The following is a 27720-nucleotide window of genomic DNA, read 5'->3' on the forward strand; positions in this document are numbered from 1 at the left end:
CAAAATAAAACCTCCAGAAAAGTGGCATTTTCCAAAATGGCAAACTAGCTTTTGGGAATGAAGAAGAGGAGAGGGAGGGAGGGAGGGAAGACAGGGATTATCCCTGTTTTTTCCAATATGCTTTCCAGCTAGGTCTCTCAAGCCACTCAAGTCAATGTACTCTCCTTTCTCAGATTTGGTCTAGGAATAGAGGTAGATCTGAAAACAAGGTATTACTTTAGGAATTCTGGTCAGTTTATGATTATGCAGATACTTAAGAGGGTTAAGAAATAAATGATAGTGATCTCAGACTTTATTGAACAAGTATATCCTGAATTTTAATTTTATTGGAAGACCTCCTTGACAACATAGAAATTACAAGTTTTAAATTTAATGAAGCTTGTATATAATGCAGCCACTTTGAAAACCTACCAAATCAATCAGAAAGGTAGGTACTGGAACCAGGGAGACAGCTTAGTCAGTCACATGTCTAAGGATCTTCAATCCCCAGTACCTACATAAATGCTGGGCATGGTGGAACATGTTTGTAATCCTAGCATTAGGGACAGAGACCGCTAGTCTAGCTGAATCAGTGAGTTCCAGGCCAGTGAGAGACCCTGCCTCAAAAAGAGGTGGTGGCATCCTGAGGACAACATCTGCAGTTGTCCTCTGGCCTCCCCATGTGACGCATGCATGCACACACATTCACCTACAAACATATGAATGCAGGCACACACCACACACCAAAATAAACAAACAAACAAAAAGAGGTGAGCACTGGAATCGAACTGTGTGGACTTGCATCTCTTGGCTTTGCCATCTTAGCTCTTAACCCCTCTGTTTAAGTTTTCCCATCTGCAAAATGGGGATAGTTAAAGTACGGTTGTGATAAAGGTTAATAAATTAATCGTTGTAAGACACTGAAACGTCAAGCCTCCCAAGGTCTCATCATCAGGACTTTTCTTACTGGTGTGTTTGCATTAGCACTTGAAGACCTAGAAGAGAAGAGCTGTTACATAAAACTGCAACAGTAACTTTCTTACTGATGAGTGAGCAAGAAGGATCTGTAAGAGAAACACCATGAAGGGTTTGTTAGTATTACACACTGCTGTTTTCACTGGCACAAGCACGCACTTGGCAGGTGCAGTTGTTAAGGCTCCACTGTACTTTTACAGTTTAAACAGCTATGTCACACTCAAGTACCTCAATGACACTGATTGGGCAATGGAAGATAAGGAAGATAAATAAAAACTTTCTCCATAAGCGATTCAAGACTGTATTCAAGGCCACCACTAAGTGGTCTGCTTCCCTGGCCACAAAGGCCAACACAAAGTTTGACTGTAAAAGAAACCGCTTGGAAGGATGCTAAGGACTGCTTCCCTCTGAGAGAGGAAAACGGAGTGGAGGCGGGTTCGTGGGCTGTTGTGACACACACACACGCACACGCACACTCACGCACGGAGTCAGCGGCCAGTCCATAAAGTTTCGGGTAAGGACGGGTTCGAACCCCTCCACTTCCTCAATGGGAGACGGCGGCGTCCCCTGGTCGCCTCGATTTAGTAATACCGATAACGGAGACCAGGGGGGGGTGTCGGCCGCTGGCACCTGACTCACCTGAAAAGCCGGTCGCGGCCTTGGGTCTGGTTGGTAAAGCGGATGAAGGCGTCCATGGCGCCCAGCCCGAGGCCGCGCGGCGCCCCCACCGGCTCACTCGTGGGTCCTCGGTGGGGGGTGAAGGGGGGAGAAAGAAAGCCGTGTGGGTCCCTGGGGAACCGAGTCGGGCTCTGGGAAACTTCAGGGTGGGCGGGACTGGCTCTCTCCGCCCACGTCGGGGGCGGACACACACCGTCGGGCGCGCGCCTCGGCGGGCTTCCGGTCGGAGGCGGAAGTGGCGTTACTAAGGCAACGGCAAGCCGCGGGAGACGCCGAGCCGGGCGGCAGCGCGCTCCGCGGGCCGCGGGCACGCTCCCGGCCGCTCTCCAGCGCGGGATCCTGAGGCGCCGCGTCTCCCCTCGGAGCCCAGGTACCGAGGAACTCCGGGTGCGATCCGCGGAACCCCGAGTCCTCCCCGCCTCCTGCATCGGCTCCGAGCGCGCTCCTTCCTAGCCGGACGCGGCGGGGCTGAAGGGCGAGAATTCTCTGTCCGGATTATTGAACACGGAAGTTTAAGGTTGTTTCCTGAGAAAATTCTGGAAGGCGCAGCGTGCGCCAAGGGCAGGCAAAGTAGATGACGGTGACTTGGCGCTACTGAGCTGCTTGAAGATGGAGCCCCACGCAGTCTGTTACCGCAGTTTTTTAAAATTCTTTTATTTATTTATTTACTTGAGAGCGACAGAGAAAGAGGCAGAGAGAGAGAGAGAGAGAGAGAGAGAGAGAGAGAGAGAGAGAGAGAGAGAGAGGGAGGGAAAGAAGGGGCGCGCCAGGGCCTCCAGCAACTGCAAACGAACTCCAGATGTGTGTGCCCCCTTGTGCATCTGGCTAACATGGGTCCTGGGGAATCGAGCCTCGAACCGGCGTCCCTAGGCTTCACAGGCAAGCGCTTAACCGCTAAGCCATCTCTCTAGCCCCCTACAGTAGTTTTTACAAGATGTGCGTACCCCTATGGCCACAAACTAAAGCGTCCTGTAATCTGTAATCGCTGGGTCAAGCCTACCCCTATCATTAGCAGGCCTCGCGTAAGAGTACACACCAAGAGAGACCCACGTACTATATGTTTAAGTATTATAAACTTATAAACCAAAGAAGGGCTGGAGAGATGGCTCAGTAGTTGAGACACTTGCCTGAGGAACTTAAGACCCAGATTCGAGTCCCCAGAACCCACCTAAGCCAGATGAATGTGGTGGCGCATGCATCTGGAGTTCATTTGCAGTGGCTAAAAGGGCCTGGAGTGTCCATTTTCTCTCCCTCTCCTTCCCTCCTCCTGTGTGTAATAAATTTAAAAAACTTTTTGTTGTTGTTTTGTGGTAGGGTCTCTCTCCAGCCCAGGCTGACCTGGAATTCACTATGTAGTCTCAGGGTGGCCTCGAACTCAGGGCAATCCACCTACCTCTGCCTCCCAAGTGCTGGGACTAAAGGCATGCGCCACCATGCCCAGCTTAAAAAAAAAAAAAAAAAAAAAAAAACTTTTTAAAAGTTATAAACAAAGTTGTTAAGTATGTTATGCTTTCCTGCACTGGCAAGTATATCTTCATCACATAGAAAGCCAGGCTTGCTTTTGAAATTCTTAGGCTCCTTGGACTGCCTGGAGACACAGCTACAATACCATAGTGTAGTGACGCATGGCTCCTGGACAGCGTTCTCCCACTTCTCTTCCAGTTTCTGGCTCCTACCTGCATTACTGAAAGGGACCCTACATACACCTGGACATGCTAACGCCATAGCCACAGCTCTGCAGATAGCCATACCATGGGCACCTTTTTAGGTATACTTGTGGTTTACATAGATTAGCATCTGTGCCTCCCTGCAAGGGAAAAGAAAAGGCTTGTGCAGGTCCTGGATCATTTGGGTAATAATTTCCATGAATGTGATTACAAGAAGGAAACTAGGCTTTGGGTACGAATATCCTCTTGGCCCCATGGATTGCTAATCCTTTGTAAAAATCGATTTTATTTTTTATGTTTATTTATTTAGGTTTTATGAGGTAGGGTGTTGCTCTAGTCCAGGCTGACCTGGAATTAACTATGTAGTCTTAGTCTGGCATCGAACTTACGGTCCCCTGCTACCTCTGCCTCCCCAGTGCTGGAGTTAAAGGCGTGCATCACCACGCCCAGCTTTTTTGTTTGTTTTTTGAGGTAGGGTCTCACTCTAGCCCAGGCTGACCTGGAATTCACTTGGATATTACAGGTTAGTTGTACCCTGTGGGGTGGTGGCAGGTAGACTGCCTCCTTTTGGGCTCCTGGAGCCCAGGTGACAGGACACATAGGCAGTTGGAGCACTGTCCACTTCACCCACTTGGCCACAGGAGCTGCCTACAGGGCACCCTGCCCATGAACCCCAATGACCCTCTGGCTTCCTACTTCACCTTGCAGGGTTCTGGTGGTGACTGCAAACCCGCATCTCCATTTCCCCAAGACCCTCCTGTCCTTGGGTAGAAGATGGACAGGCTGTCAGTACTAGTGAAGGCATAAAGAGAGGCTGGAAGTGGGGCTGCTGGGACCTCTGAGTAAGTCTGGGCAAGGACAGAAGAAACTGGATGAGGGGGCAAGGGAGAACACAAAAAGGCAAAATAAAGTTGTTTTTAAACATATTTTTATGCATCTATTTATGAGAGAGAGAATGGGCGTGCCAGGACCTTTAGCTGCTGCAAGTGAACTCCAGACACATGCGCCACTTTGTGTATCTGGCTTATGTGAGTTCTGGGGAATTGAACTTGGGTCCTTTGGCTTTGCAGGCAGGTGCCTTAACTGCTAAGCCATCTCTCCAGCCCTCATTTCATTTCCTCTCCTTTTTAAAAGATAGTCTCCTTTCTTTTTTGAGGCAGGGTCTTATATAGCCCATGCTGGAATCACATTTCTGATCCCCTGTCTCCTCATTCTGAGTGGTGGTATTACAGGCATATAACCCTTGCCTAGTTTCATATGGTACTTGGAATTGAACCCAGGGCCTCCTGTATGGTAGGGAAGCACTTTCCTAACTGACTAAACCCCAGCTCCCAGGTTCACTGTTGTTTTTTTCCTTCTATTCATCTAATTTGTTTTACTCTGAAATCTTGTTAATTGATATGGTATATTCTTCATTTTAGACATTAAAATTTTTATCCCTAAAAGTTTGATTTGACTCTTTACTATTTTCTTTGTCTCTACTAATATGTACAGCATTTCCCCTTGGTTTTAAACATGAAAAGATAAATAAACATGGATGCCGATATAATTTTCCCCATAATTTAACAGGTTTACTCACCTACTTGCTTGCTTGCTTGCTTACTTACTTACTGAGACAAAGTCTCATCTGGGCAGGCTGTCCTCAGATTCACTATGTGGCTAAAGATGACCTTAAATTTCCAATTCTCCTGCCTCCCTACCTTTCCAGTGCACACCCCATTAATTTGGTATCTTGGGATCAGGACTTTGTGCATGCTCGGCAGGCTTTCTAGCTCCTGAACCACATCCCCAGCCCAGTTATAACTTTGAAAAAATATTTTTCATTGAGAATTTTAATACATGAACATATTGTAATTTGATCGTATTCCCATCCCATTAGCCTCTTTTGTCCTCCCACCCCACCCCATTCTCCTGAGCATCCCCTTTCCAAGCAGTCCTTCCTCTCTTGATGGCTCAGTCCTTCCAGTTATTACCTTTTTTTAAAATTTTTTATTTATTTATTTGAGAGCGACAGACAGAGAGAGAAAGACAGATAGAGGGGAGAGAGAGAATGGGTGCGCCAGGGCTTCCAGCCTCTGCAAACGAACTCCAGACGCGTGCGCCCCCTTGTGCATCTGGCTAACGTGGGACCTGGGGAACCGAGCCTCGAACCGGGGTCCTTAGGCTTCACAGGCAAGCGCCTAACCACTAAGCCATCTTTCCAGCCCAGTTATTACATTTTTAAAAAAGATTTATTTATTTATTTGAGAGAGAGAGAGAGAATGAGTGTGAATGGGCTAGTCAGGGCCTCTAGCCACTGCAAACAAACTCCAGACACATGCGCCACCATGTGCATCTGGCTTACGTGGGACCTGGAGAATTGAACCAGGGTCCTTAGGCTTTGCAGGCATGTGCCTTAACCACTAAGCCATCTCTCCAGCCCCAGTTACTACGTTTTTATCTGATATTGCTGATTATTGATTCCAGATTGAATTAAATTGGTTGAATTTTCTCACTACTATGGCATGTACATATATATAATTTTTATTTATTTATTTATTTTGGTTTTCCGAGGTAGGGTCTCACTCTAGCCCAGGCTGACCTGGAATTCACTATGTAGTCTCAGGGTGGCCTTAAACTCATAGTGATTCTCCTACCTCTGCCTCCCCAAGTGCTGGGATTAAAGGCATGTGCCACCACGCCTGGCTATGGCCTATATATTCTTGCTTCTCTGTATGCTAGTTAAATTTTTCTTGTATCCTAGATGTTGCTACTTTTACTTCATTGGAAGGGCAATTAAGTTTCACAGAAAGGTTGGTCTTCTAAATTCCTTTTAAGAAATATATTTTGCAGGCTGGAGAGATGGCTTCACAGTTAAGGCGCTTACTTGTGAAGCCTAAGGACCCTGATTCAGTTCCCCAGAACCTACATAAGCCGGATGCACATGGTGTCACATGCATCTGGAGTTTGTTTTTGGTGGCTAGAGACCCTGGCATGCCCATTCTCTCTCTATATCTGCCTCTTTGTTGCTCTCTCAATAGATTAAATATATATATTTAATATTTAATATATTTAAACAAATATATACACACACACACACACACACACACACACATAGTTGTTTGTGTATATGAATGTAGTCATATGCATTCTGTGGTATATATGTGGAGGACAAACTTGGTTGTTGGTCTTCGCTTTCCACCTTGGGACAGTCTCATATTGTTTATTGCTGCATATGCCATGCTACCTTGGACCTGGAATTTCCAAGAATTCTGTCTCTGCTCCCATCTTGCTGTAGAAATGCTAGAATTACAGACACACTAGGTTTATGTCCAGGTTTATGTAGGCTCTGGGGAACTGAACTCAGGTTGTCATATTGGCCATCTCCCCAGTCTTAATCTTCGAAATCCTAAGATTTGATGAGTGATACCAGTGTAATATTTATTCTAGGCTAATTTTCCCCACTACCGAGGTTATATTCTTGTGAGTGCTCTACCCAGTGTCTGTGAATTAAGATATATTACTGTCTGAGTGGTGAAAGTGGGTACTACTCCTGGCCCTGTGTGAGCTCAAATTACAGTTCTTACTAATTACTTCAAGTGGTCCTTTCCCTGTGGTCAGCTCTTCTCCTCCTTCATGCTGTGGCAGCATCACAGATACACTCCAGTATGCAGAAACAGGTGAAGATGGCAGCCTTAATGGAACACAGACACTCTTACAGTGCATATCCCTTCACCCCTACAAGTTAAGCATCTTTATTTTGCTGGGGGTTTTGTTTGTTTGTTTATGAGAGAGAGAGAATTGGCATGCTCATGCTGATCCTCCTACCTATGCCTCCCCAGTGCTGGGACTAAAGGTGTGCGCTACCATGCCAGGCTTCAGGTTTTTTGTTTGTTTGTTTTTGGTTTTTTTTTGAGGTAGGATCTCATTCTATCCCAGACTGGCCTTGAACTCATAGTGATCCTCCTACTTCTGCCTCCTGAATGCTGGGGTTAAAAGCCAGCACTTGGGACACCACATACGGCTAAGTTGAGCATCTTAAAATGTATTCTATGCTCATTAAATGTCTTAAAAATATAACATTTGAAATCCTTTTTTAATATTTTATTTGACAGAGAGAAAGAGGCAGAGAGGTAGAAGGGGGAGGGGGAGTGAGAGAGAGAAAAAAATGGGCACACCAGGGCCTCCAGCTGCTGTAAACGAACTCCAGATGCATGCGCCACCTTGTACATCTGGCTGGTGACGTGGGTCCTAAGGAATTGAACCTGGGTCCTTTGGCTTTACAGGCAAGCAACTTAATTGCTAAGCCATCTCTCCAGCCCTTGAAATGCTTTTTTACCCAGAATTTTACACAATTTTGAGTTTTCTGAAGTCCAGGTTACCTATTTTCTTATACTTACAGAGCAGAGTTGATAAATATTTTTAGAAATATTGAAGCAGTGGCTGAAGAGATGGCTTAGCAGTTAAGGTGCTTGTCTGCAAGCCTAAGGACCTATGTTCAACTCTCTAGATCCCATGTAAGTCAGACACACTCGGTGATGCAAGCACACAAAGTAGCACACACATCTGGAGTTTGATTGCACTGGGTGGAGGCTCTGGTGTACCGATTCTCTCTTTTTCTCTCTCACACTTGCTGTTTTGCATTTTAAAAAAAGCCAGCCTATTGGACTTGCCTCAAATAAGTGTTTTTTTTTTTTGTTGTTTGTTTTTTAAAATATTAACGTATTCTTGTTTTGTAGGCTTTGTTGTTTTCTCTCTCTCTCTTTCTCTCCCTTGAATTTTCAAGGTAGGGTCTCACTCTAGCCCAGGCTGAGCTGGAATTCACTATGTAGTCTCAGTGTGGCCTCAAACTCACAGTAATCCTCCTACTTCTACCTCCTGAGTGCTTGGATTAAAGGCACATGCCACCACGCTGGCTGTTTTATAGGCTTTTTAGTCAATATTTTTTCAGACTCTCAGACATTTCTGTAGACCCTTAAAGAATCTCTTAGGCCCTAGGCATGATGCTCATAGAACTCTTGGGTGGCACTAGGTAAGAAAGGAGCAAATTGCATAGCAGGGGTTGGAGTACTGAACTGCATCTGTTTAGGACGTATGGCAAAGAAAAGGAGATAGTTTTTATTATGGCTTGAACAGAGGCATTTGCAAAGATAGAAAACCAGGGAAGGTATTAGTTGGAAAAAGAGATGGTGAATTCCATTTGGGACAAAAGACAACTAATGTCTTATCAGGAGGTAAACAAAGCAACAGAATGTCAAATTCCTCCCCTTCCATCACAGTACATATCTTGGGTTGGCCTGGGATATACCTGTGTCTTCTGATCTCCTTACTCGTATAAAAACCATACCCTAGGAATACGGTAACAATCCTGTGATAAATAAAGAAGTGCCAGTGAGATAAACGGTCCCCAAGGGCATTGTACTAGAGAAAAATTGTGACTAGTTGTTTTGTTTCCTTTTTTTTTTTTTTTCCTCTCAGTGTCTTTGCATCTTGGCTTTCAGTTTTCTGGAAGTTCCCAGTCTTACTTTCTATGATGTCATCCTCCAGAAGAAGTCGGACTCAGAAGATGAGGGTGCCCCAGTTTGCTCAAAGGGGACCACTGGAGGTTCCACTCCCCACAGAGAAGGACTGGCCTGTAGATGATGAAGAAAATTATGAATTTCAGGACCTGAATATGGGTCTGGATTCCCTGCCTCAGCCTTACCGAATGATCAGCAAGCTGGTAGACCTTCTGATTGGCTGGGCATGGGAACTTATTGAAGAGAGAGAGATGCTGAAGGAAGTTGAGAGCAATCAGATCCCACCTACCATCTACTCTCCATGTGCAGAAATCCAGGTATGGAACAGTGCCTTTCTTTCACAGTTGACTGTCAATAAATGAAGACATCTGCTCCAGGGAAGGACTTCTTACCAGAAACCTTCATTTAACAAGGCAGGTGCATTTTTGAGAGATCGTAGGTATGCTGCTGTTGATCAAAAGAGATCTGGTAATTGCCTGGGGGGGAGGGGGGCTTCTGCTTAGTGATTACAGAAAGGTGGGCTGGGGAGAATGCTCAGTAGCCAAAGGCACTTGCTTGCAAAGTCTAATATCAGGCCCAGGTTTGATTCCCCAGTACCCAGCAAAGCCTGATGTACAGAGAGGCACATGTGTCTGGAGTTCATTTGTAGGAAGCCTTGGCATGCCCATTTTCTCTCTCTCTCTCTGTGTCTCTCATAAGTAAAGCCTGGTGTAGTGGCACATATCTTTAGTTTAGCACTCAGGAAGCTGAGGTAGGAGGATCACTGTGAGTTCAAGGCCAGCCCAAGGCTGCAGAGTGAGTTCCAGATCAACTTGGGCTACAGTGAGACCCTACCTTGGAAAAGCCAAAAACAAAAAAAAAAAACCCACAAACAAAAAAAGATTACATGAAGGCCTTTTATATTCAGCTGCTGATGTTGTAAATTCTTGACTCCTGAGTTCTTGGTCCACTCTCTCCTTTGGTGCCTGATGGTTAAGATAGGTGACAATAATGGTTATGCCTTAGCTGTTCTCCTCACAGTTCCCTAAATTGATTAAAGTGCAAGGGCCTGTGGTCATATGTGGGTTCCTGGATTCTTGCTCTAGGGACTGGCTGCAGTCCCCCCACATCTCCCAAAGGCATCCAGAAAACCAGGGGTGAGTGAGGGGGTGGGTAAGCGCAAGATGAGAGAAAAACACTCCCAGGAGAAAGTTGAACAACTTTCTCAGTTTATTGTCAGTGAAATGGGTTTATAAGCATCTGAGGGTGGGGGAAGTGTCCTAAGGGATTGGACATACCAAGTTCATTTCTGATGCCTAATTAACATTTGGGGACAGTCATTCTAGCAAGTAGGCATGGCGGGGGCGGGGGAAGGGTGGGAGGAGGTATCAGGTGATCTAGGGTCTCAGGAGGATGGGCTGTGTGAGGGCTAATAAGGAGTTTCCTAGGCACCTGGCCAAAGGTCACAGGGCTATGGGACAGAATCTAAATTCAGGTGTGCTGGGCGTGGAGAGGGAGTGGCCTCATGTAGCCTGGGCATTCATAGCCATGCCTGGAAGCTCAGACCCCTCCCCCGAAGGCTCTAGCCTGTGTCTAGCAGTGCCAGACAGTCATGTTGACAACGTGTATCTGTTCTCAACTTCTTTGTTTTCTCTTTCCCCTAAAAGCCAAATGTAAGCTTGGGCAAGAGTTTCAGATGAGCACTGTTTGAGGATATGTCTAGGAAGAACTCCAGCCCCTCTTTTAAAACATTAGCTCATAGCATTGAAAGACATTGGTAGCTGAAAATAATTTATTTTTTTCTTTGTTTTTGTTTTCCCAGCATAGCACAGTACCCAGTTGTATGACTATTGCCCAAGATTATCTCTTTATTGGAGGAGCCAAAGGATTCTCCATCTATAATCTGTACAATGCTAAAAGAATGTATGTTTGGGAGAAACCTAAGGTTGATGTCACTCACATCTGGGCCACAGATTTAGGAAATGAGATACTTATTGTGCCTGTGGATAAAATGGGTATGTTCTTCACCTTCCTTTTTTTTTTTTTTAGCATAATTTACAGATGCCTGTAGACTGTTGTTCAATTTAACCTTTCCAGGAATGAGTCAGGCCAGACATGGAGAGCTCTTCCTAGTCATGTAGTAGTAACTAATATCTACAGAGCAAGTATGGTGTACTAGCAACCATTTCACATTTAGTCTTTATATCAGTCCAAGAAGTACAGTTTATCATAATCCCTGTTCAGAAGAGGAACTCAGGCATATATGTTAAATAGTGACCTTAAGGAGGAAATCAATGGCACAAAGATGTTTCAAACCAGGCAGTTTAGCCTGAATGCACTTAGTCCTGTTGCTCATGTAAATCTTCGCTTGCTTTTCTTCCTCAGCCTGTGGAATGTCTTGGGCAGGTGAACTATTGCTATTTTCTATTTTTCTTTTTTTTTTTGCTTTTTCGAGATAGGGTCTCACTCTAGCCCAGGCTGACCTGGAATTCACTATGGTGTCTCAGGGTGGCCTCGAACTCACAGCGATCCTCCTACCTCTGCCTCCCAAGTGCTGGGATTAAAGGCGTGCGCCACCACGCCCAGCACTATTGCTATTTTTTGCCCCAAAGACTGTACTCCCTCTTGCCTCCCTTTTTGTTAAAAATTGTATTTATTTATTTATGAGAGAGAGAGGAAGAGAAAGAGAGAGAATGGACATGCCAGAGCTTCCAGCCACTGCAAACTCCAGACACATGTTCTACCTTAGGCATCTCACTTACTTGGGTCGTGGCTCCTTAGGCTTCGCAGGCAAATGCCTTAACTGCTAAGCCAACTCCCCAGCCCACTCTTGCCTCTCTTTATGTTTGGGTGACTCACTACTGCCCTGGAGCTGCCGTACTTTGTGAGGTATGAGAAAACTAGGAAGTCAGAGAAGTGGCTGTGTGATATTAGGACAACCATGGGCCGAATGTTCCTCCTGTTCCCTAGTCATCTATGAAAATATGCATCTTGCTACCCAGCAGGCTCTGTCTACCAACATAGGCACAATGAAGTACCCTCTGGCAGGAGCTTGGTTGAAAAGGTCAAAAGAGAAAAACAGGACACTCCTTCAGCATTCCAGCCTCTTCAAAAGAGTCTATATTTGCCAGGCATGGTGGCGCACGCCTTTAATCCCAGCACTGGGAGGCAGAGGAAGAAAAATCACTACAAGTTCGAGGCCACCCAGAGACTCCATAGTGAATTCCATGTCAGCCTGGGCTAGAGTGAGACCCTACCTAGGAAAAAAAAAAAAAAAAAGTCTGCCTTCTTCTTGTTGTCCCAATACAGATCAGTTGGTTCAGTCTCAATCATTGTAATCTGCCAAGCAATTGCAGCTGAACAGGCAGGAGTTTGGGCCAGAAGATTTTATTTCTTTCTGTGATATTTCCTTCTGCTCACACCAGTCCATTTCTATTCAGTGCAACCCTGCACAAGTTCTCAGAACACAAGCAGGCAGAACACAGCAAGCCTCTCATACAAACTGCTTCTAGCCCCGTTCCTGCAGTTTGTTGTCACCCTCTTAAGCCAAACCTCAAAGTTCATAGTTCTTACTGCATTCAAGTCTTTCAACTTTGACCAAAATGGTCCATCAAGCTATATTTACAGCACTGCAAGGTGTTTCTTAGGCCAAGGTTTCAAATCCACCAATATTTCTACACAAATCATTTCCAAAAGGCCAAAGTTACTGAATCGGGTTTCTAACAGCAATGACCCCATTCCTCTTGTACCAGTTTTACTGTTGGAGTCAAGTTCGAGCTGCTTGCAGAAAGCACCCAACCAGGGCCGTTGAGATGGTTTATCCATGAATGTGCTTGCTGGCAAAGCCAAAGGACCCAGGTTCGATTCCCCAGTGTCATGTAAAGCAAGATGCACAAAGTGGTGCATGTGTCTGGAGTTCATTTGCAGTGGCTAAAGGCCCTGGCATGCCCATTCTCTCTATCTCTGCCTTTCTCTCTCTCTCAAATAGATAAATAAAATATTAAAAATATTTTTTAAAAAGTCAAAAGAGAGGGAGAGAGACCAGGAAAGACTTGTCTTCATGTAGAACAGAAATTAAGAAGGTCTAAGCCAAGGCAGGGGCTACTAAAATTAAAAGGAAATTGGACTGTGGATGTAAGATGCTAACTTAAGGGAAGATAGGGATATAGGGAGCTTTTTGCACTATTTTTGCACTCTTTCTCTAAGTACAAAATCAGTTCAAAACAAGAGGTTTAATGAAAAGGGAAAAGCTCAGGAGTCCAAGATCATTCTAAGCTACACAGAGATTTAAAATTTTAATTTACTTACAATTTAATACATGTGCATATTGTATTTTGGTCATACTTAACTCTTTTTTGTTTGTTTCTTTCTCTCTCTCTCTCTCTCTCTCTCTCTCTCTCTCTCTCTCTCTCTCTCTTTGAGGTAGAGTCTAGCTCAGGCTGACCTGGAATTCACTATGAAGTCTCAGGGTGGCCTTGAACTCATGGTGATCCTCCTACCTCTGCCTCCTGAGTGCTGGGATTAAAGGTGTGTACCACCATGTCCGGCTAAGTTTACCTCTTATTACTTTCTCTTGCTCCCTTTCCACTCATGATCTCCTTCCTTTTCCCAGCTAGTCATCGTCTTTGATACATTTGAGGCACATGTGTGACCAACTGAGTTTAATGAGGGTTGCAAGGGTGAGGGCTTATTTCCTGGAGCCTGGGCAACCTACCAGTGGTTATACTACTGAAGAAAATGTCCCCAGGAACCACTAACTGCTAATAGCTCCTCAAGTGAATGGTGAAGCCCCGTGAGCCCCTTCCCCCTACATAGAGATTTTGAAGCCATTTGGCCTACAGGAGATCTGTCTCAATTTGACTCCTTTATAAAGACTCAAACATATGAGTAAGAGAGTAGGAAAGCATGCTGTGCAGAAAAATGAAGACTCCTGGGCTGGAGAGATGGCTTAGCGGTTAAGGTGCTTGCCTGTGAAGCCTAAGGACCCAGGTTTGATTCTTCAGAACCCACATAAACCAGATGCACAGGGTGGCACATGTTTCTGGAGTTCATTTGCAGTGGCTAGAGGCCCTGGTGCTCTCATTCTCTGTCTGTCTGTCTGTCTGTTTCTCTCTCTAGTAAGTAAATTAAATATATATATTTTTAAAAAAATAAAAATGAAGACTCCTTTCTGCATTAGATACCTAGGAGGCTGAAAGTGCCACTCCTTGATAACAGTGGTAGAGAGCATTAGGTATAATTCAGTCATGTAAATTGAAGAATTCCATGTGAACATGAACAAATTTCAGACACCTGGAAGATATGTGTGTGAAGTGCTCAGAGATAGTTTGGGTAACAAAAGGGTCATGTTCATCATGTTTTGTTATATAAGTGGTTTCATGTCTGTGGAACCCTCTACATGATGAATTTGAAGGCAGACTGCCTTGCCCCTTGCACATCATTGGTATGGAGCAGATAGCCATGAATCTTTATTAGGTAAGAGACTTTCACCCACAGTGGGTTAGATGCCTTCATGAGATCTATATCCTAGATGCAAAGGCAAGTTATGAGTATATGGAAGGCATCTAAAGAAAGGTAAGAACTCACAGGTAACAATCACATGCTGGAGTTTTTAGATTAAATGGAATTAGAATAACAGAATTATTGTTAGTTCAACAGAATTAACCTCATGAGGAGTCTAGGGGGCTAAGGCACATGGAAAAGTGAGATGTGATTCTTTGCCTCAAAGGATCTGCACTTGAAAGAGGCACACAGCACGTTCAGAGGAAACAGTTGGGTAACTGCGAAGCATTAAGGCATAATGTGACAAAATGGGTAGCTTAGAATGGGGGGAGGGGCAGGGATTGATGTGGTCATTGTGCTTCCAGGAGACCTATAGGAAATGCAGGTAGTAGGAGAGGCTTCAGAGGAGAAACAACCTGACCATTTCAAGAGAGGGAGGAGGAAAGCTGGACTACCCACAGCAGCACTGTCCATGCAGGGACTGGGCTCAGGATGATGAGCCCACAGAGTAAGACATGAAGCCCAACTCTTCTCCCATGCTCACGTACTTTTCTCTTTCAGGTATCGTTAGACTGTTTTACTTTTATAAGGATGTTCTTTTCCTAGTCAAAGCTATCAATGAAGTGGTGAGTTCCTCATCTTTCACTTGTAGCTGGGATACACATCAAGTTGTCATTGCAAAGCACATGTCTGATAAAGGAATGCATAAAGTTGAAGCTAATCAAATTTTCTTTTATTTTTGTTGTGCGCTTATGTGTAAATGATGTGGATATATGTGTGTATGTGTGGTCATGTGTGTAAGAGAGGGTGTGTACAGGCCACAACATGCACGTGGAAGTCAGAGGGCAACTTTTGGGTGTTGGTGCTTGCTTTCTACCTCATTTGAGGCAGGTTTTCTTGTTCTCCTTGTTCCTTGCTACATTTGCTAGTTGGTCTGCAAGCTTCTAGAAAATTCTTTTGTCACCACCTCCCATCTCATTGCCAGCATGCTGGAATTATAGACGCCTTCCAAAACTTTTAGCTTTTTAATTTAATTTAATTTTTATTTTTAAAAATTTTTATTTATTTATTTGAAAGCAACAGACAGAGAGAAAGAGGCAGAGAGAGAGAGAATGGACGTGCCAGGGCCTCCAGCCACTGCAAACGAACTCCAGATGCGTGCGCCCCTTGTGCATCTGGCTAACGTGGGTCCTGGGGAATTGAGCCTTGAACTGGGGTCCTTAAGCTTCACAGGCAAGTGCTTAACCACTAAGCCATCTCTCCAGCCCAAACTTTCAGCTTTTATGTGAGGTATGGGGATCTGAGCATGGACACTCAAGCTTTAGTGGCAAACACTCCACTAAGCCATTTCCCTAGCCCTCAAATTTACTCTTAATGGTAACCTAAAGAAATGGACACCTTCCTGGTCAGAGAGCCTCTTCTAACATATCCAGTTAAAAAATCTATTTCCACCAGTAGTGGTGGCACACACCTTTAATCCCAGCACTTTGGAGGCAGAGGTAGGAGGATCACTGTAAATCCAAAGCCAGTCTGGGACAGTGAGTTCCAGGTAAGCCTGGGCTAGAGTGAAACCCTATCTCGAAGAAAACAAAGCAAGCAAACAAAAAGCGCTCAAGAAAAATATGTCTAGAGACTACTCTTTATTTATAAGACCAGAATTTATTACAATATCTAAATTGGATAAGAACATTACCAAAAAGGTATGGTTCATGTATAAAAAGCATTAAAAAATTTAAAAACTCCTAAATTCACACTATATTGTTTTAGGTTTTTTTTTTTTTTGTTTGTTTGTTTGTTTTTTGGTGTTAGGAATTGAACCAATGGCCTTCTACATACAAGGTGAATGTTCTACCACTGAACTGCATCCTCTACCCTGCCCTTTTGGTTTTAAAAACTTCATATTCACCTTTGATGGTTGCTAGGGTATAAACTTAGTATTCTGAAAACTAATAGGGAAATAATCAAATATATGTCCTCACCTCTCTGAATAAACTATATTTAAAGGCAACCAAATGCTTGATGATAGAAAGATCTTTACAGAAGAATTCTAACAAATGCAGAAGGAATGTTAAGAGTTGAGCTTTCTTAATTTTGTAAACACTTTGCTGAGAAATGGTCTAGGGCTAGACAATAATCACCAGTGGCTGATGGGGAATTTTATGGGTCATGAATCAGGATGACAACACTTGTTTTAAATTATTCATCTTAAAACATCCCCAGAAGAAAGAAAACTAGCCAGTAGGAGCCTCCTTATATGATGTAGTAGGAAGAACAGCACACAGTGGGATATTCTTGCCAAAGCCATTGAACCTAAATCTAATCAACCTCTAGATCCAATTATCAGTTTACAGGAAATACAGGGACCCCAGGAACTTGTCAACACTGTGGGAATACAATTAGTCCAACCTAGACTGTGAAAACAAAAACAAAAACAGCCTGGTTTCCTCAACAAATGTTAGACCAGAAAACAAGTGGGGAAGCTTTTATAAATGTAATGAGACTAAATAAATGTACTAAATACAATCCATAGACCTCATTTTTATTGTGATCTGAATATATCAGTAGTGAAAAGATATTTATGAGACAATTCAGGAAACTGAAAGCCAGACTTGATTTTAGCTGGCATTTAGTAATTAACATTTTAGGTTAAAAAAACAATAGCCAAGCGTGGTAGCACACACCTTTAATCCCAGCACTTGGGAGGCAGAGGTAGGAGGATCGCAGTGAGTTTGAGGCTACCCTGAGACTACATAGTGAATTCCAGGTCAACCTGGGCTACAGAAAGACCTTCCCTCAAAGAAAAGAGAAGAAAAGAAGAAAGGAAAGGAAAGGAAAGGGAAGGGAAGGGGAAGGGGAAGGGGAAAGGGAAGGGAAAGGGAAAGAGAAAGGGAAAGGGAAAGGGAAAGGGAAAGGGAAAGGGAAAGGAAAGGAATAGGTGTGGTGGCTGAGGAAGGAGGAGGAGGATCACCGTGATTTCCAGGCAAGCCAGGGCTACAGATTAAGTTCCTGGTTAGCCTGGGCTAGAGGGAGACCCTGTCTCAAAAATAAATAAATAAATAAATAAATATTGAGTTTTGGAGAAAATAAATAGAACTAGATTTTGTTACATATTGGGAAATTTCATCATATTCCAAAGGACCTCTGTTCTGGGTACAAACTACAGATAGCCCTGACATGCGCTCTTCCCTGTTACCAGGCTGTACTTAATATATTGGCCTCTTTTTTTCCTTTCAGGATGACACCAGCAAGCAAAGCACCTGTGTAAAAATGAAAATCTCTTATGGCGGGGACTTTGCAGCCTTCCTTCTCCAAGGTAAGGTCACCCAAGGGCTATGAAGAAAGTTTAGATTTACTCCTCTTCCAGATGGCTCCGTTCATTCCAGTCCTTTTCCTTAGAAATGCTTTTAGATTTAACCAGGTATGGTAGTACATAGCTGTAATACCAACACTTGAGAGGTTGAGGCAGGAGGACTGTGAGTTCATAGCCAGGCTGGGCTACAGACTGTCTCATAAAAACAAAAACAAGGGCCTAGAGAGATGACTCAGTAGCTAAAGTGCTTGCTGTACAAGCATGTGGGCCTGAGTTTGGACCCCCAGCACCTTCATAAAAAGCTAGGAGCCAGGCGTGGTGGCACACACCTTTAATCCCAGCACTTGGGAGACAGAGGTAGAGGATGGCTGTGAGTTCGTGGCCACCCTGAGACTATGTAGTGATTTCCAGGTTATCCTGGACTACAACGAGACCCTACCTTAAAAAACCAAAATATAAAAAATAAAAATAAGCCAGGCGTGTGGCGCACACCTTTAATCCCAGCACTTGGAAGGCAGAGGTAGGAGAATTACTGTTGAGTTCAAGGCCACCCTGAGACTACAGAGTGAATTCCAGGTCAGCCTGGGCTAGAGTAAGACCCTACTTCGAAAAACAAAAATAAATAAATAAAAATAAAAATAAATAAAGCTGGGGATGGGCTGGATGTGGTGGCACACACGTTTAATCTCAGCACTCAGGAGGCTGAGGTAGGAGAATTGCTGTGAGTTTAGGACCAGCCTGAGACTACCTAGTGAATTCCAGGTTAGCCTGAGCTCGAAAAGAAAAGGGTGGGGGGAAAGCTGGGGATGGGGCTGGGGAGATGTTTTATTTGTTCAGGTGTTGCTTGCAAAGCCTGCCTGTCCAGGTTTGATTCCGCTTGCTCAGGTTTGATTCCCCAGTGCCCACATAAAGCCAGATGCACAAAATGGTGGATGTGTCTGGAGTTCATATGTAGCATGAAGAGGCCCTGGCACTCTTCCCTCTCTTTCTCTCTCAAATAAGTAAATAAATAATTTTTTTATGTGGAGATGGTAGCATGCCTCTATAATTACAGCATCGGGAGGCAGACAGGAGAATCCTTGGAACTCACTGGCTAGATAGTCTGGCTGATTCTGTGAGCTCTAGTGAGTGCAAGACCCTGTTTAAAACAAATTAAGTGCAAAGATGGCTTAGCAGTTAAGAGCACTTCCTATACAAGTATAAGGGTCTGAGGAGGCTTGAGAGACCACTTGAGTTCTATCCCCAGGACCCACATAACAGCATCAGTAATCCCAGTTCCATAGGAGAGTGGAGACTTGAGAATCACCAGAGCTTGTGAAGAAACAGAAGACTTTAGGATCAATAGGAGACTCCAACTCAAATAAGAACTGGCAGAAGAGAAAAGGAGCAGGACTCCTGATGTTGTGTTCCATCTACCACAGGGGAGCTCTGAGGAAGATCCCTGACCTCAATCTGCTGCCTCTAACACACACACACACGCACGCACGCACACACGCACACATGTGTGATAATCTTAGATTTATAGAAGAGTTGCAAAGACAACACAGTTCCTTTCACCTAGCTTCACTAATACCTATATTTAGCCCATGTGCATACAAAGCAAATAACACATGCAATATTGTTAATGAACAATAACAATTAGCTTCAGATTTTCCACCTTATTTCATCTTTTTTTTTGAAATACTTTTATGTTTTTTGGGGTTTTTTTTGAGGTAGGGTTTTGCTCTACTCCAGGCTGATCTGGAATTCACTATGTAGTCTCAGGGTGTCTTCCTACCTCTGACTCCCAAGTGCTGGGATTAAAGGTGTGTGCCACCACACCTGGCTTTTTATTTTTTTTTAAGATTATTTATTTATTTATTTATTAGAGACAGAGAGAGGGGGAGAGAGAAAAGAGAATGGGCATGCCAGGGCCTCTGGCCACTGCAAACAAACTCCAGACACATGCACCACCATGTTCATCTGGTTAACATGGGACCTGGAGAATTGAACCTGGGTACTTAGACTTTGCAGGCATGTGCCTTAACCACTAAGCCATCAATTCAGCCCCCCCCCCTTTTTTTTGAAGTAGGGTCTCACTCTAGCCCAAGCTGACCTGGAATTCACTATGGAGTCTCAGGGTGACCTCGAACTCAAGGCAATCCTCCTACCTCTGCCTCCCGAGTGCTGGGATTAAAGGTGTGCGCCACCATGCCCGGCTTTTTTTGTTTTTGCTTTTTGGGGTAGGGTTTTGCTCTAACTCAGGCTGACCTGGAATTCATTATGTTTTCTTGGGTGGCCTTGAACTCATGAAAATCCTCCTGTCTCTGCCTCCCAAGTGCTGGGATTTAAGGCACGTGCCACCATGCCCAGCTATGTATTTTCAAGCAGAGAGAGAGAAAGGAAGAAAGAGAATGAGCTAGGGTCTCTTTCCACTGCAAACAAACTCCAGATGCATGAGCCACTTTGTGCATCTAGCTTTACATGGGTGGCTGAGTAATTGAACTCTGGCCAGTAGGCTTTGCAAGCATGTGCCTTTAACCACTGAGCCATCTCCCCAGTCCATTCATAATTTTTATTACATATATATATGTAAATTTATTTATTTTTGTTTTTTAAAAATTTTTTAATTTTTGGTTTTTTTGAAGTGTGGTCTCACTCTAGCCCAGGCTAAACTGGAACTTACTCTGTAGTCCCAGACTGCCCTTGAACTCATAGTGATCCTCCTACCTCCATCTCCCAAGTGCTGGGATTAAAAGGGTGTGCCACCACACCCAGTTTACATAGTTTTTTGGCTTGAGAATATTATATTGCATTTGTCAAGTGTTACTATATTGTACCCCTGTGATGGCTTCCTTTTGATTATCTTGACCCTTTGCAGGGAAAGCACAAAGAATGCCTCTCAGCTCCAATTTGACATTTTTCTTGTGACTGACCAAATGCTATGACTTTGGTGTGAAGACAGCACTCGCAGAGGTGATCTGCTGTCATGACACCATGACAAGAGCTATGTGACAGCAGGGTGGTGCATTTCTGCTGAAATTAATTGGTTAAAGCCCAGTCTGCCAGCCCAAGTGCTGAGATTCACCATTCCAGCTACCTTTTTTTTTTTGGTTTTTCAAAGTAGGGTCTCACTCTAGCCCAGGCTGACCTGGAGTTCATTCTGTAGTCTCAGGGTGGCCTGAAACTCACAGCAATCCTACCTCTGCCTCCTGAGTGCTGGGATTAAATGCATGTGCCGCCATGCCTGGCTCCCAGCTACCATTTTAAAATAACTTTTAAAAATACTTTTTGAGCTGGGTATGATGGTGCCCGCCTTTAGTCTCAGCACTCAGGAGGCTGAGGTAGGAGGATTGCCATGAGTTTGAGGCCACTCTGAGTCTACATAGTGAATTCCAGGTCAGCCTGGGCTAAAGCAAGACCTTATCTTGAAAAAACAAAAATAATAATTTTGTGTATATATATGTGTGTGTGTGTGTGTGTGTGTGCGCGCGCGCGCATATACATACACACATACCTACATACATACATACATACACTTTTTGAATGCTGGGTGTGGTGGTGCACACCTTTAATCTCAACACTTGGAAGGCCAAGGTTGGAAGACTGCTGTGAGTTCAAGGCCAACCTGAGACTACTTAGTGAATTCCAAATCAGCCTGGGCTAGAGTGAGACCCTACCTCAAAAACACACAAAAAATACTCTTTGATACTTTCATATATGTAAATAATGTTTTTTATCGTAATCACCCCCATTATCTTCTCTTACCCTCTCCTACTCCTGGTGAACCCCTGACTTATTCCCAAACAAGTCCTCTTCCTCGTTCCAGGTCTTTTTTTGTGTGTGTGAACCACTGCATTTAATTAGGTTTGCCTGCATGAGCATGGGTGGGTGCTTATTTACTGGCACATGGGCAACTGACCAGGGGCAGTACAACTGAGGAAAATGGCTTCCTCTTCCAGCAGCCATTAACCCCTACGAATTCCTCAAGGAGGGCTAGGCCTCATGAGCCCGTCCTCCATCCATGCTAGGGTGTTGACAGGCCCAATCTTATGCAGGTAACCACAGCTGCTGGGGGTTCTTGAGTGTAACAGCCATGACATGAACAGAGGATAGCGTTTCACAGCACTCCTCCCTCCTCCAGTGCTTACATTGTTTCTGCCCTTTTCTGTAATGTTCCCTGAACTTTGGCAGGGGTGTTGTAGAGTGTCGTTTAGGGCTGAGCACTCAGTAGTCACTTATCCTCAGCACTTTGCTCAGTTACGAGTCTCTGTACTGTAGTAATCTCTGTCCCCTGCAAAAAGTTTCCCTGACCAAGGCTGAGAGCAGAACTTAGGATATAAATAGTTAGAAGGCAGTTTGACAGCATGCCCATTTACCAAACAGTAGTCGTTCTCCTTCAGGATCTATAGCTGACTAGCCATGGGCTCTTGACCAGTTTTACCATATTAGGCATGAATTCCCTCTTGTGGAGCGGGCCACACATCCAACCACAGCTGATTATTCCCATAACAATCATGCCACTATTACATGGGTGAGTGTATCTTGCCTGGCAGATCAGTATTGTAGCATGCAGGATCTATAGCTGAGTAGGATGTTGATGAATTGCTCCCCCATTATGCCTATATGTGTCGCCTACCTCCCTAGACAGGTACAACTCCAGGGCAGAATGTCATAGAATAACTAAAAGCACGGGGACCCAACAGAGCAGTTTGGTTAAGAAAAAAAAGTGCTGTTGTATCAGTGCTGTGACTGTGAGAAGCCCCTGGTTCTGTGAGAACACTGTCATGAGGGGGCGACTCTATGTGAAAGTTCTTTGGTGAGTGAGAGCATGCAGTAACCATTGTGCAATGATACCATGATACCCCTTGAGTTCATCCCAATTGCTTTTCCATGGATGCCTACTGGAGAGGGGATGGGTCTCAGCCAGCAGTTCTGAGAAGACAGGCCATTCTTCAGCTGAAATTTGTTGCCTGACAGCAGTTGCTCAATGGTTGTTTGGTTTCCTAATGCAGGATCTGGGGATGTTTGGCTAGATGTGTATAAATTGCCCAAGGATTCTTGGCTCAAAGAAGTGGAGCACCCCCAACTCGCTCTAAATTCAAAGAAAAAAATCAGACAGCCGCAACTGGTATGAAACGTCTTCTTTTTAAATAAAAGTTATTTATTATTTATTTATTTATGGGGGGGGATATGAATGGATATGCCAGGGCCTCCTGCTACTGCAAATAAACTAGAGTTTGAACTGGAGACACATGTGCCTCCTTCTACATCTGACCCTATGTGCATACTGGATAATCAAACCTAGGCCATCAGGCCTTGCAAGCAAGTGCTTTTACTGCTGAACCATCTCCACAGCTCCACATCTTTTTATTTATTTATTTATTTGTTTATTTATTTATTTACTTATCGAAGAGAGAGAGAAATAAGCAGAGAGAGAAAGAAAAAATGGGTGTATCAGGGCCTCTAGTGACTGCAAATGAACTCCAGATGCATGTGCCACTTTTTGCATCCAGCTACATGTGGGTACTGGGGAATTGAACTCAGGTCATCAGGTTTTGCAGACAAGTACCTTAGGATATGCAGACAAGTGCCTTACCAGCTGATCCAGCTCTCCAGCCCCCATATCTTCCATTGTAACCAATATGTTTCTCCCCACCCTTGACCCACATCTAGCCTCTATTGTCCTGGAAATTTCAGGACCAATGAGGCTGTAAGAGAAGACAACAGGAACAATGGGCCATGTGTCTAAAACTGATTTCCTTTGGATAAAATAAAATATTAGTAAGTAGAGATGTCTTGAGTAAATGGAAATTTGACATTGCTCTTGTCTGGGGGCTTCTCCATGAGGCTGCACCCAGACATTTCTCTAAAGAGAATGCCCCATGGATAACTTCTCCCCCTTCTGGTGTTCAGTAATCCCTTCATATTTTGAATTTCACTAAATATTCTCAACAATAGCATGCATGCATGTGTCCGCACGCGTGCACCCCCCCCCCACAGGAATATGTAAATCTCTGTTTTCTTAGTAGATTGCAATCTACCATCTCAGTTAAGTTGAATGATGTCTGAGCCTTTTGCTATATCTTCAAGTTGTTTCATAGTAAAGATTGACTAAATTTATATGATACACACTTACTAGTTTTCTTTTTAAATCACTAATTGATATTAATTGAGTACTCTTTAAAACGTATAGTTTTAGGTGTGCTAGGCAGGAGGTGTAGCTCAGTGGTAGAACATTTGCCTAGCATGAGTGAGGCTCCTGGTTCAATCCCCAGCATTATACTCACACAAACATATTGTATTGGGTACTGAATATTCTATAAGCTTATCAACATAAAAGGCAGAAGTTGAGATGACATTCACTGTTGAGCTCGCTGAGTAGCCTGGAATAAACACCATTCTACACAGTGGATGTCCTCTATACACTGACAGAATTTGCTAATTGTACATTTTTTTCTGACGCTTCTCACATGTAGTCTTGGTGTTTAGTCATCCTGTTGGGCTTGAAAGTCTTTTTGGTTTTAAATGGCAGATTTCTGGGTTAAGGCCATCCATACCCTTCTGCTCATTTTTTAAAATTATTTTAAAATATAAAATATTTTATTTATTTATTTGTAACTAGAGAAAGAGAGACAGAATTGACATGCAAGGGCCTCTTGGCACTGCAAGCAAACTCTAACCACATGTGCCACCTTGTGTATCTGGCTTTATGTGGGTCCTGGGAATTGAACCTAAACCAGCAGGCTTTGAAAGCAAGTGCCTTTAACCACTGGGAAATCTTTCCAGTCTACCGTTTCTTTTCTTTTTCTTTTGGCTTTTCAAGGTAGGGTCTCACTCAAGCTCAGGCTGACCTGGAATTCACTATATAGTCTCAGGGTGGCCTTGAACTCATACAACCCTCCTACATCTGCCTCCCAAATGCTGAGATTAAAGGTGCGTGCCTCCATACCCAGCTACCACTTATTTTTCCATACAATGAGAAGCAAGCAATGACTGACTGTGACTGTGCATCTGGCTTTACATGGGTACTGGTAAATCAAACCCAAGCCATAATTTGGAGTTACTTAAATATAATTGTTAGTGTCAGCATTGTATCTTGCCAATCAAAAATACTCACTTGGGCTGGAGAGATGGCTTAGTGGTTAAGTGTGTGCCTATGAAGCCTAAGGACCCCAGTTCGAGGCTCGATTCCCCAGGACCCACGTTAGCCAGATGCACAAGATGGCACATGCATCTGGAGTTCGTTTGCAGTGGCTGGAGGCCCTGGCACCCATTCTCTTTCTCTCTCTCTGCCTCGTTCTCTCTCTGTCTGTCTGTCACTGTCAAATAAATAAATAAATAAATATTAAAACATTTTTAAAAATACTCACTTAATGAACACTATGCAGAGCACTTACGTGCATCACGTAGTACCTTACAAACATGCTGATTTTGTGTCAATTTAAATAACCCCAGCTATCTCATTACCTCCACTTATTCATATGTATCTCATTGTCATTAAGTATTTTCTTTTATTATATTTTAAATCTTAGAGGATAAGGACCATGTGTTAAAATCCTACAGGCCAGAGGACCACCCAAAGATTGGTCTTCCATGTCTACTTCATGAATTTACCTCTCACAAGAGGAAATGGATTAAGGGAGAAAGAGTACCTCAGGGGCTGGAGAGAAGGCTCAGCAGTTAAGGCATTTGCCTGCAGAGCCTAAAGATCTGAGTTTGATTCCCCAGTACCCTTGTAGAGCCAGATGCACAAAGTGACACATGCATCTGGAGTTTGTTACAGTGGCTGGGGTCCCTGGCACACCAGTTCTCTCTGTTTCTCTTCTATCTCTCTCTTTGCTTACAAATAAATAAATAAATTGATTAATATATATTAAATAAATATTAATATATATAGTAAAAGGAGTACTTCAGAAGACAGCAGGGGAAGGCAGAACATACATCAAACCTGTCATGATTTTTTTTTTCTTAGAACCCCTTGGATCCTGTTACTGCAGAAAATGCTGAAATGGTAAGAAACGTTATTTTTTAAATGTTTTTACTTATTTATTTGTAAGGAGAGAGAGGGAGAGGGAGGGAGAGAGAGAATGAACACACCAGAGCCTCCAGCCACTGCAACTGAACTCCAAAATCATGTCATCTTGTGCATCTGGCAAATGCCTTAACCATCTCTCTTTTTTTTTTAAATTTTTTTTTGTTCATTTTTTTATTTATTTATTTGAAAGCGACAGACACAGAGAGAAAGACAGATAGAGGGAGAGGGAGAGAATGGGCGCGCCAGGGCTTCCAGCCCCTGCAAACGAACTCCAGACACGTGCGCCCCCTTGTGCATCTGGCTAATGTGGGACCTGGGGAACCGAGCCTTGAACCGGGGTCCTTAGGCTTCACAGGCAAGCACTTAACCGCTAAGCCATCTCTCCAGCCCCTTAACCATCTCTTAAGCCATCTCTCCAGCCCTAGAAACTTTAAAGGCAATCTCAAGATACTTAGTTACGAGGGAATTACCATGGGATTTTTTTTTTATAATCATGGAAAATGTTAATAAAAATTTAAAAATTAAAAAAAGATACTTAGTTACATATTAAACAACCTTACTTTTACTTTATTTTTATTTTTATTTTTTGGTTTTTCAAGGTAGGGTCTCACTCTGGTCCAGGCTGACCTGGAATTAACTCTATAGTCTCAGGGTGGCCTTGAACTCATGGCGATCCTCCTACCTCTGCCTCCCGAGTGCTGGGATTACAGGCGTGAGCCACCACGCCCGGCAACTTTTACTTTAAAAGTAATTTAAATATCAGTTATATTGGTGACATGCCCCATCGGGCTGTACTTCTAAATGCTTTGTGACTTAATCTCGTGTTTTATGTCCATTAAGGTAGCCTCCTGTCCTTGATAAATAAAATAATAAGAAATAAAAAAAAAATAAGAGGCTGGAGAGATTGCTCAGTGGGTAAAGGCACTTGTTTGTAAAGCCTGATGGTCTGGGTTTGATTCCTTAGTACCCACGTAAAGCCAGATGCACAAAGTTATGCAGATATCTGGAATTTGTTTTCACTGGCAGGAGGCCCTGGCATACCCATTCTCTTTCTATCTGCCTTTTTCTTTCTCTCTGTCTCTCTCACTCAAATAATAAAATAAAATAAAAAATAAGCAGGGTATGGTGATGCATGCCTTTAATCCCAGTACTCAGGAGGCCAGGGTACAAGAATCATTGTGAGTTCGAGGTCAGCCTAAGATTACATAGTGAATTTCAGGTCAGCCTTGGACTATAGCAAGACCCTACCTTAAAATAAATAAGCACAAAATAAAATAAATAGGTCTGGAGAGATTGCTCAATGGTTAAGGTGCTTACCTGCAAAGCCTAAGGATCCAAGTTCGGTTCCCCAGGATCTATGCAAAGCTAGGTGTGCATATGCATCTGGAGTTTGTTTACAGTGACTAACATGCTCATTTTTCTCCCCCTCTCTCTGCCTAGCTCTTTCCCTTTCTCTCTCAAATAAATAAATAAAATATTAATTTTCTTTAATTGACAAAAAATAAGTCAGGCTGGAGAGATGGTTTAGCAGTTAAGGCACTTGCCTACAAAGCCAAAGGACAGAGGTTTGATTCTTGAAGATCCACGTAAGCCAGATATACAAGAGGGCACATGTGTCTGGAGTTCTTTTGCAGTAGCTGTAGGCCCTGGCATTTATTCTCTTGGTCTGCCTCTTTCTCTCTTTCTCTCTCTCAAATAAATAAATAAATAAAAATTAAAAATTAAATTAATCTTTTGTCCAGAGGTGGGTTTCTGCCACTTACACATAACCCCTTCCAATGCCCTGGGAGAGATCCTAGCAGTGTAGTTACATTAGCTCTTATTTTTGTAAAATTGGCAGACATATTTTAACTACATCACGCAAGACCACTGTCTGTGTGATGTAGTTAAAATTTAACATTTCTTTGCCCCAGTGCCCCCCATATTGGGTTATATTACAGTGGCCATGGGCAGTTTTGTGTTCATAGTTTTATGGGCTGGTTTGTTGTGAGTGCTGGGATTAAAGGTGTGAGCCACCATGCCTGGCCCTAAAAAAAAAAAAATTCTTTTTTTGTTTTTTCTAGGTAGAATCTTGTAGGCCAGGTTGATCTGGACATCACTATTAGTCTCAGGCTG

The 27720-nt window shown here is 43.6% G+C and overlaps 2 protein-coding genes across 4 annotated transcripts in view; one reads left to right on the plus strand and one right to left on the minus strand.

Annotated features, from left to right (window-relative positions):
• The window catches only part of Pex11a (peroxisomal biogenesis factor 11 alpha), a 10288-nt gene extending 8501 nt beyond the window's left edge, over positions 1–1787 (minus strand). The window contains exon 1 of one of the 2 annotated variants that reach the window (XM_045145598.1): positions 1594–1787. Coding sequence is in view for 1 of the 2 variants with exons in the window: in XM_045145597.1 (XP_045001532.1) it covers positions 1594–1649 (56 nt within the window). In the remaining variant the exon portion in view is untranslated. The remainder of the gene's footprint in view (positions 1–1593) is intronic. The other variant, XM_045145597.1, reaches the window with a different exon arrangement.
• A 136-nt stretch (positions 1788–1923) lies between these two features.
• Positions 1924–27720, plus strand: part of Wdr93 (WD repeat domain 93) — a 62041-nt gene continuing 36244 nt past the window's right edge. Inside the window, exons 1-7 of one of the 2 annotated variants that reach the window (XM_045145845.1) lie at positions 1924–2002; positions 8757–9114; positions 10599–10791; positions 14840–14904; positions 17513–17591; positions 22583–22698; positions 25543–25581. In XM_045145845.1, coding sequence (XP_045001780.1) covers positions 8809–9114; positions 10599–10791; positions 14840–14904; positions 17513–17591; positions 22583–22698; positions 25543–25581 — 798 coding nt within the window. In that variant the 5' untranslated portion in view covers positions 1924–2002; positions 8757–8808. The remainder of the gene's footprint in view (positions 2003–8756; positions 9115–10598; positions 10792–14839; positions 14905–17512; positions 17592–22582; positions 22699–25542; positions 25582–27720) is intronic. The other variant, XM_045145846.1, reaches the window with a different exon arrangement.

The sequence above is a fragment of the Jaculus jaculus genome, chromosome 3 (genome assembly GCF_020740685.1).
Source record: "Jaculus jaculus isolate mJacJac1 chromosome 3, mJacJac1.mat.Y.cur, whole genome shotgun sequence".
NCBI classification, from domain to species: Eukaryota; Metazoa; Chordata; class Mammalia; order Rodentia; family Dipodidae; genus Jaculus; species Jaculus jaculus.